Source organism: Stylophora pistillata, chromosome 3 (assembly GCF_964205215.1).
Source record: "Stylophora pistillata chromosome 3, jaStyPist1.2, whole genome shotgun sequence".
Taxonomy (NCBI): Eukaryota; Metazoa; Cnidaria; class Anthozoa; order Scleractinia; family Pocilloporidae; genus Stylophora; species Stylophora pistillata.
The window spans coordinates 19,930,381-19,940,799 of NC_142521.1; the positions used below are offsets into that span (position 1 = coordinate 19,930,381).

General features: G+C 38.2%; 1 protein-coding gene across 1 annotated transcript; it reads left to right on the top strand.

Moving 5' to 3' along the window:
- The first annotated feature begins 2,496 nt into the window (after positions 1 to 2,496).
- On the top strand, positions 2,497 to 6,356 carry LOC111330705 (uncharacterized). Its single transcript, XM_088752850.1, has 4 exons — positions 2,497 to 3,501; positions 5,149 to 5,328; positions 5,667 to 5,751; positions 6,032 to 6,356. The coding sequence occupies exons 1-4, from the start codon at positions 2,847 to 2,849 to the stop codon at positions 6,354 to 6,356; spliced, it is 1,245 nt and encodes a 414-aa protein (XP_088608976.1). The 5' UTR covers positions 2,497 to 2,846.
- Positions 6,357 to 10,419: the final 4,063 nt, after the last annotated feature.

Consider the following 10,419-nt stretch of genomic DNA (forward strand, 5'->3'; position numbering starts at 1 on the left):
TACATCCGTGATTGCAGAAAAAATTTTTTACGATGCTTCTAATCCTGTCATAAATTGTTTTCAGTTCCTCTATTTTTTTTGGGGGGGGGGGGGCTAAAACCGACAGCTCGTATTCGTTCGACGAAATCCAGGAGGAGAACGTAGAACCCTTCCTTAAGGGTTGAGTGTTTCATAGATGTTTTTGCTTTCTTTATAATCCGGTCTCCACACTTCTTCTGAAAGCGTGGCACTTCCTTTATTTTTTAGCTAGGACCGACGACCTGTATTCTATCGAAGAAATCTGGGAGAACGCCTTAAAACCCTTGCTTAATGGTTGGGGTGTCACAAGCATTTATTTTAATTAAACCCTCGTCTGTGGTGTGACATCATGGCGGTCGGATGCAGACTCAGGCTCTCTGCAAACATTTGTATATTTCTTTGCATTTATGTGTCTTTTGTAAACTACACGTCCTTATATCTGCAGAAGAGCACCTTTCTAAACGACAGTGATGTGTATTTCGTCTCAAAAGTGAGCTGCAGAACTGAAATTGCGGGTAATTTACGTCAACAGACGAATCCGTCCGGAGATAAAGAGCTTAGTAGTTCGCTCAAAGCTGTTATGCTTTGTAAGCTCTTTCATCGAGCCTGTTTCGCCCTAGCCTCTAGCTCTGGCCGGTAATATTGAGTCTAATCCCGGCTACCAGACGCTACACGACATAAGGAACACTCGTGGACTGAAAATTGCTCCCTTAAACATTCGAAGTCTCGTAAACAAGACCTACTCTTTGCGCCTTGAGGGAATCGACAGTAAAACAGTGGACATTCTAACTCTATCCGAGACATGGTTGGATGGGAATATTTGCGACACAGAAATTAATCTTCCTGGATTCGTGTGCGTTCGTCAGGATCGCACTGGCATTAAAGAGGGATATGGTGGTGTAGCCATCTATGTGAGAGAAGGTTTGGCTTTTCGCCTGCGGAATGATATTACAAGAATGTCTATGGATCGAGTTGATTAGAGACAAATGCAAGCCAACACTCGTCTGCTGCGCTTATAGAGCACCGGATTCTGACTTTCAGACCTTTATTTTTTCGCTACATGAGAGTAAGTCATCTGTAGATCTGGAAAAATCGGATGTGGTAATTCTAGGCGATTTTAACGCAGACATGATGGCGAGTTCTAAATTGCAAAAAAGAGATAAACAAGAACTTCTTAACTTTTGGCGGGCCTACAACTTCACTCAGTTAATAAAAGAACCGACGCGCATAACTGACACCTCGCGGACAATGATCGACTTGCTCTTTGATAATAATGAACAACGCATTGTCAAATCTGGTGTTGTTCCGGTACCGCTCAGTGACCATTTTCTGGTATTTTGCATAATTAAAGCTGGTATTACAGCAAAGGCTAAACCGAGAATACTCGAGTATCGCTCCTATAAGAATTTCAACCCGACTTTATTTAATGATGATCTTAGGGATATTCCCTGGCATATTGTTGAGAACGAGGACAACATCGACGATGCCTTGTTTGTGTGGAACAAAATGTTTCCGGAGGTTGCTGATCAACACGCTCCAATGAAACGAAGGCGTGTCAAGGGAACACCTCTTCCATGGGTGAACAGTCAAATAAGTGATACTATGAAAGAACGTGACTGGGCGCATAGAAAGGCGCGAAAATCGAACTCGGCGCGTCTTTGTTCAATGTATGCAAAGCTTGGGAACAAGGTTAATGGCTTAGTACGTACTGCCAAGTCTATTACAGTGACATGATCGAGGAAGCAAATAATAACTCAGAAAATGTGTGGAAAGCAGTGAACGAAGCATGCAATCGGAACTCATCTTCAGAGAGTATTCAGTGTATTATCTCTGATGGTGTTCAGCATATAACATCCCAATCCATTGCTTCTTCAATGAATAGCTTCTTTGCTTCTATTGGTCGAATTCTAGCAAATAGAATATCGACTTCCGTCTTGAATTTAAATTCCATTTCAAAACACCCGCTTTTCCAGTTCGATTTGACTGAATTGGATCAATCATTTGTGCTTGAGCAGCTTTTGTCATTGAAGGCAAACAAAGCGATTGGTCTTGACAAAATTAGCGCGAGACTTCTTAAAATCTCAGTTCACACTATTGCACCATCTGTTGTTAAACTTTTGAATCTTTCAATTCGCACTGGTCAATTTCCCAATTTGTAGAAATGCGCGAAAATCACGGCATTGTTTAAGTCAGGTGACAGGACTAACGTTTCCAACTACCGCCCCATCTCAATCCTCCCTACACTAAGTAAGATTTTTAAGATAGCGGTACACTTGCAGCGGTATCAGTACTTGATTACCAATCATTTATTGTCCAACAAGCAGTTTGGTTTCCTGAAGGGTCTCTCAACTACAACAGCTTTGACCTCATTTGCCGATGAGGTGCTCTTAAACATGGAACAAGGAAAGCTTTGCGGGGCCGTGTTCGTCGATCTAACCAAGGCATTTGACACGGTAGACCATCAAATAATGTCATGCAAGCTATCCGAGATCGGCCTTTCTGAAACAGCTCTTCACTGGTTCCGTTCTTACTTAACTGGTAGACAACAGCGCACCTCATGTGGAAATGAGTTATTTGAGGAACTTCCAGTCACGCATGGGGTGCCACAGGTTAGCATTTTAGGGCCTTTGTTGTTTGTGATTTACATAAATAACTTGCAAAATGTGCTTCACTCCTGCTACGCGTCACTTTATGCAGACGATACTGTGATTTATTGCTATGGTACATCCTCAAAGGAGTTGAGTGATAAGTTAAATAACGATCTGCTAAGTGTGGCGAAATGGCTTCATGATCACGAACTGACTTTAAATTTGGACAAAACTAAATGCATGCTTATCGGTAGTAATAGGAAACGCGAAAGCAAAGTAGATTTGTCTGTTTCAATTTTAGATCATAGTATAAGTAATGTTCGCACCTTTAAATACCTCGGTATACATATATCTTCGGATTTCACATGGACTGATCATATTGAACACCTAACTGGGAAAATCAATCAGAGGCTTGGGCTTCTCAAGCGTATAAAGCATTCATTGTCTTTCAGGGCGCGTTTACTTTTCTATAAAGGTCTTGTTATGCCCCTTTTTGAATATGCTGATCTAGTATGGAGTGATAAACATAATATTACCCTTAGGTCTAGTTTGCAAGTTTTGCAAAATAAGGCCGCTAAAGTTATTTTAAATAGACCATTGTACTTATCCTCCACTGAGGCATTAGCCGTTCTCAAGTGGCTGCCTCTAGAGAAAAGGCGATTTCAAAGAAAGTGTGTACACGTATACAAATGCATCAATGGCCTAATTAATCACAATATGGACTTGATTAGACAAGACGTACTTCATAGACATAATACACGTAACAAAGGCAATTTTAGATTACCACGTGTCAAAAGAAACTGGGGGAAGCAAAGAACACAATATCATGCCGTTTCCGATTTTAACTCCCTCAGTCAGACGATCAAAGACTCAAAGAATGTGAATAGTTTTAAACGTAATGTATTTAAGTTTTTAATATAGCTACTTATGTTTAATTTTTATTTATACTTATTTTTAATTTTTTATGCATTTTTTGTATCCTTTTAATTCCTTCGCAATTTTATTGCTTTTTTGTTTCTACTATATATATCTAGTTTCGAGGTCCTTTTTGAAAACCATATTTGTTATGAAAAAGTTTCCTCAATAAAGATGATTATTATTAACCCGACCCCTAAAGCTGCTCTGAGAGCAGTTTTGTCCTCTCTCTCGCCAAATAAACTAACTATCAGATCAAACCTGATTAGGCAGTGACTTTATTGCAAAAATTTTTAAGGACTATTTACATTCTAGAAAACGCTACAAAATAAATAATCTACTGGAAGACAAAACTATAAATATTTGAAGTGTTTTTCCGGCTCCCTCTCTCAGTCTTCTTAAGATAATAGCAGAATCCCCTTTTCGATACACCTGTATTACAGCTTTAGATTCAGTTTTTGTGATCCCACTCCTCCACATCTTAACAGAGGAATGAACAAATGGATTAAAAACACCTGAACAAGAGCTAGGCAGATATAAAAATGGTGAAAACGGTGAAACTGACCTATTTCCTACGAGTCCGGTTTTATCTATGGCTTACAATTATTACACTAGTTATTAATTTCGCCAGGAAAAAATTTTATCGGATTCAAAGACTTGATGCTATACGTTTTGAATAGAATGAATTTTTTAAGATCTTTGATGAAACATATAGTAATTTATTCAAACTTGAGATCAAGCATCAAACCTTTTGGGCGAAACAATTACAGTAGGACTCTTTCAGAGCTGTCACTTTTAATGATGGAAAAATTTGACGTTATTTAAATCAGACTCTTGTCAGCCCTATGCAAATAACGAGGGACGGACGAAAAAGACAAAGGGACGTCTTTATTTGGCCTCTGGGTATGAGTTTCTATTATTTTGACCTCTGGTTGTAGTATATTTTCATGGGCACGAAAAGGTTGAAAGCAGAACAATATGAGCCCTAGAGAGAAAAAACCTGGGGCAAAATATTTTTGTTGCGTGAGAAATCAGTATTTAGAGGTGCGACAACTGACAATAAAACTATACTGTGATAATTTGTATGGAGAAAAGATATAGGAAAGAAAAAATGCGGAAAATATAAGAAACAGTCGATACATTTCAAAGAATTAGTTTAAGGAAGAATTTCGAAGCCCGTTCTATAGCGATGGACCATAGGTATCGCAACCGAGGCAGCATGTGCTATCAAAGCATCTACAGGAATAAACTCATCAGTGCCAATAGCTCGCAATAAAAACGTGATGTCGGAAACAAATCCTGCACTTGCCACGTGCAAGTGATTCTCAAGAAACAGCTGCTTGAAATCTTACGTGATCGCTGACAATTTTCTTAAAATGACAAAACAAAACACAACACAAAGCGGTCTCCAAGGTACAAAAAAAAAAAAAAAAAAAAAGATAACCTCTCAGAAATCTGATCTATTTTCATAGAATGATTCCTATTGGAATATTTTGTTTTTTGCTTTGCTACTGCTGTGAAGAATTTTCATAAGATCTCCTTCCAACGTAAACCGGACCTAACCGACAGAGGCAAGAATATTAATCAGTGTGGATTAATATAAGGACTTCAATAACTTTTCCATTAGCGCTACCAATGGAATATGCGACTGTACCCGGAAAAGGGGCTGTTAGGCGAAATCCAAGCACGGGAGCCTGCTTGCTGGCTAAAAAGACGGCGGTAACTGAGGTCTTCCAGGCGGCGTTAGACTGTCGCCGACCGACCTTTAACGAAACTCCTGTCAATACTTGGCTTAAATTCACAAACAGTATAAGCCGCAATTGAAAAGAATTTCAAATTACTGGCTCTCTGCCTTTAAAATTAATTACTGTAACTACAATTTATAACTTGCTTTCATAAGACCGAGTCGTGTGTTTCTCAACTGACTAATGTTCACCAATCACTTGCCAAAATGTTTGTTTGAAGCTTGCTTACTATTCACACATTCTGTATTGACTTTCTTATTTTGAATGCGGAAACAGACCAATTTAAAATTTATTCATTTGCAACAACATCAGTACCTTAAGTAAACGAATCACCTGCGTTGAATGACAACATCAACCAATTAAAATAACAATATTATTACAATAACCTGCATAAATTCAGACCTTATCAATATAGAACACAGGCGGGACTCTAACGAAGTAGATCTGAGGCGACACGTATCAAGTACACACGAGTTTGGAATAAGGTAATTATTCGTTATCTTTTAGAAGCTCGCTTTTGCAGTGTTTCATCTTCCAAAAGTTGTTAGAATCCAGCAGTAGTTTTTTCCTTTTAAATGGATTTCTCCTCCATTTATTTTCCATTTCGTCGGCGTGTTCTTCCGTTTTAAATGTCCAATAACAAAACATTCATTCGACGAGGCTCACACGAGCAAGTAAACTCGATAACAACTATACAGGAACTAGAAATTTAAAAAAGTGGAAAAATCAGGCTGTTGCTAAATAAACATTTCCCTTTAATTTCAGAATGGATGTAGCTTTAAAAAGTTCCGAAACAAGCCTTCATTTTGAATCATTCGACGAAACACGTGGTGGTGAAAAACTCCCAACAACAGTCCATGTGAATGTGACGTCACACCTGTTCCAAGAAGACGGGGAGAGCGGTCAATTTGACAAAAGAAAGCAAACTTTAGTAACGCAACTTTTCCCGGAATTTTTCATTCGCCACAGTACATCGGATGGATCCCCTGAAAGTTGGAAGGTCGTGATGTGCGGCAATCGGAGACTGGATTACAGACTTAGCGACCCACTTATCCAGTCCTGGCTCAACATGTATGGCTGTAGTCATTAGAGAAGGTTCGCGATACAACTGTGACGCGAAAAAATGATAACAAACACTTTTTCAGCAGATAAATGTGAACTTATATATCAAGAACACAAGCACTAATATACGGCAGGAGTGCTTAGCTTTATATGATAATATCTGAATATTGTTGGACTTACAGGAGAACGTTTTTGAGGAGATCTCCAAAGGAAAACATAGCTTGCGATGAAGCAAACTGTTTAACGACTAAAACCTTCACTTTCCAATTTCCACTTTGAAACTTTCCACTTTCGGTTTTGTAGCAACGAATTTCTCACTAATAAGCTCAAATGAAGCTTAAAAATAAATAGGAAGATAGAATAGATATAGTGGAAGCTATTATCAAATGATATTGTAAATACAAGGATTTGTGTGGCAGAGAATCGATTATGTTATTTATTAGAAACAGATGAATGAATTAGCCTTCCTTACTTTAGTGCTTTGTTTTTTCTTGTCTCTCGCGAAGCTTGTAAGCCGCCTCTTCGTGGCCAAGCAATGATCTGTCTTTTCCTCCAGCAAACCTGAAGCCGGAGGGCATAAGCCAAAAAATAGGACTATGACTAGAGAGAGTTACCTTATTTCAAGTACAGTGATGCTTCTTCGGAGCTGTTATTTCATTATTTTTGTTGATTAAGAATCAACGACAAGTTGTTTAAAACCTGACGGTATGTTTTCTGGATACATCGCCTTTAAATTCACGAAGTGCCGCTTTTCTCCAACAAAGCTGAAACCTTTTTTCATTGCTTTTAAAAGGCTTAGCAATTTACTAAGATCCATCGAGATACAGCATATGAAATTAAAGCGAAGGCTTTCTTAGAAGTGTCGGGGAAAGAAAAGTAATTCCCTCGGTAGACATGTTTTTTCCTCTTGAGAAGTTTTTATTTCAGCTCCCATTTCAGAGCAATTGTAACAAATGAACTATAGTGGCTATGATGATCGCTTTCGAATTTAAAATGTTCTGGAAACTATAACTTTGAAATTTCTACTGCTCTGGACCCGTCTTTAATAAACGCCTGCAAATATTTCAAAGCTAATAGAAAAATCGTGATACACAGATAAAAACCATTCTTCTCACGTACGCGGGGCACTTTCAATGGCTCGCTTGAGATGATGTTTTCTTTTGAATTTTGTACTGGAGAACGAGATCAGAAGGGCTAATTTAAATTTAAACAAAAGAATTTTAATCCTGCAGCCAGTTATGAAAGTGGTCTATAGCCCTTACGATATTTTTGGAACTTTCTGTCTATTCAGTAAGATGAAGAATTTCCTATTTCTAGTAAAGAGCGTCCTCGCCCTCGCAGGACTCCTTAATTCTGGAAATTGTAAGTTCCCAAAATTTTCCACCATTTTATTCTTGTACTCCGATATTCAGCAAGAAATATCATCAAGTGGTGTTTAAAAACCTCGATTCTACTCCAAAACGCTTTATCTTAATATTTCCTATAACAAATTATGTATATACATATATTGCACGAATACCGAACAATTTCATTGACATTGGCACTCAGTGTCAATTTTGAAGGTAATTTTAAAGCATTATCGGTGACGGCTAAGCAAGATCACCTATTAATTCTGCTTTTACACAACACAGTTGAAAGATGGTCATTTGCAAAGTAATATTGATTTACCAAGTTGCAATGACAATCTGTGACAGTTTGGAATATATAATACCGTAATGGAAGTAATGTATCCTAACTGAATCCTTAGTAAAAACTTGATGCGTGTTCTCATTGGTCAAGTAAAGGTCCCCTGACTACCTTACTGGGAACTAAATCGTCAGACAAAAATATGTCAAGGATACGTACGTCGAGGATCTAAAATGACTCCTTTAGTTTTGTTTGCACTTATCAATAGAAACAAAAGAACGCTTTCAGTTGAGTATTATATGACTTGAGCCCAAGAAGGGAGAGAGTTTTACAATGATGTCAAATCTCTTATTCCCATTCCCAACCAAAAAACTCACGGATCAGTAAATAAAAAAAAAAAACCTTCACATCCCTCGTGTGTAGATCGTCGATCGCTGTAATGGTAACGTTAACCGCTGATAACGGCCTTTTTGTAAAAAGAAGACATGTTCTCTTCCTCGCAAAAAATGAAACATATTCCTCTACACATTCTCACTTAGTCAAACCTGCCCCCGTGTTCTGACCAGCTGGTTGGGATCTGAATTTTAGGTTTTGTGTTAAGTCCTCCATCTTAGGAAGAGGGCGTTTATCGTGTCTAGCCAAGAAAAGCAGATCCTATCTCAATCCAAGATCTTTACCCAGATTTTAATTTACATCACTTATTAAAAATGACATTTACGAATCCAACAACATAAAAAGAAAACAGTTTCTTAATTTATTAGTCTATTAGTAACAATGTTTTCTTTTTTTCTTTTTATTTTCAATTTAAAACAAGCAATGAATTACAACTTACCTTTTCATACATGTAAAGTCGAACATTGCCTTGAGCCTTGATTCAGTAATTAGGTCCACGAATTCTTGACGAAGCACTATCTTCTTTCTTTTGGCGGCGCCAAACGAAAGTCAAAAGAATGAAAGGAAAACAGTGAATTCTGAATTTTTCCAGCCAGATTTCCTTCACTGAATCCTTGGATCAAAATCAACAAAAACAATTTCGAAAAATTACTGGTTCACAACAATCGGAAATATTTTCATTTAGGTGTTCAAACGGGACTAAATGTAGTAAAAAAAACTGCTTTTTAGGAAAATTTCTCCTTCGTACGTGCTGTTTTTCCCTTGAATTCATCGGGTACCTCCCACGTGAAGAACATTTCTCATAGAGAGCATCCGTAAAAACATAAACAACGCAGGAAATTGGATCGATAGGAAAACATGCACGAAAGTCACCTACAAAAGGCGACATTATAATTGCAAATCAAAGCATCTTAAGCTATAAAATAAGTAGTGGTTGTACACCACGTAAAGAGCTCAATTGATGCCGAGAGAATTAGACCTATGATAGACGCCTATAAGAGAGCAATACCGTAAAAATCTCTGGTCTAATATTGCCCAAAATTGTTTTTGTCTGTATATATCGTTGTACTGCTGTAAATGTTGCTGTAAGTCGAAGAGTTCAATTTAAAGAAGAAACAAATCAGCAGGCGAAGTAGGAAAATGTCGGAGGATTCCGTTAGTTCTACCGGCCTCGTACCTCGTATATCCTATTCAAGGCATTTTGGTATCGGCGACTTTGCCTCAAATGAGAAAATTCATCAACATACGGAAAGGTCAGTTCCAAGCAAAATTATCTGTGCTAAAGAGAGAAACGAGGGTTGCCAAAATGACAATCTGATGAGGAGAGAAACATCTTCAATTGAAATTAAGGGCTGCAGAGGGACTCGTTGTGGAGCAAATAAAGACAGCACAAGAGAAAAGAAATATTTATCACCGCCTTCTCTAAAATTTGAAACCCCTTTGTGTGCGACGAGCTTTCCCCAAAGAAAGTTCACCACCGACAACTCACAGAACCTTTTCAGAACTCGTTCAGTAGGAAGTGACTTATCGTGCGAATTTTCCAGAGGAGAAGCCTCCAGGTTTAAAGAACAGGTCTCATTTAAATTTTACAACGATAGTCAAGGAAAGAAATACTATCAGACATTGATGGTGGAAAGTGTCCAACGGGGGTCTTGCTCAGAAAAACCGAATGATGAAGATCAACGAGAGAAAATTATAAATTCGTGGATGCAATTTTTCGGATAAGAATGATAGCTGTCGGCTCCTTGTTGCAAATGTCCTTACTTGAACAGGAAGAGAAAGAAACTTTGCCAATACAACGAATGTTGTCGCAGCTAAAGAAAACTCAAATTGAAAAACTGTGCTGCCTGAAGGACAATAACGGATAACTGCCATAGACTCAACTGAGGAGGAAGATGCGCGTCTAATGTCAATTTAAGATTACCTTATAGCGAGCAAGATTGTACAGAGACTGTGGTGCTGCGTCGGGGCGGGGGGGAGGGTTATTACAAAATAATCTAAAAACCGAATTGATAATCTAATACACATGAAAGCGATCTTCGCAGTTGTGAGCACTACTTAAGCAGAAGTGA

What these genes read in the sequence shown, in the direction of transcription:
- LOC111330705 (XM_088752850.1), top strand. Translation starts at nt 2,847, where the DNA reads ATGCTTATCGGTAGTAATAGGAAACGCGAAAGCAAAGTAGATTTGTCT. An exon ending in TTGGCTTAAATTCACAAACA is followed by an intron (nt 5,329 to 5,666) that starts GTATAAGCCGCA and finishes GCATAAATTCAG; the next exon opens with ACCTTATCAATATAGAACAC. An exon ending in ACACACGAGTTTGGAATAAG is followed by an intron (nt 5,752 to 6,031) that starts GTAATTATTCGT and finishes CTTTAATTTCAG; the next exon opens with AATGGATGTAGCTTTAAAAA.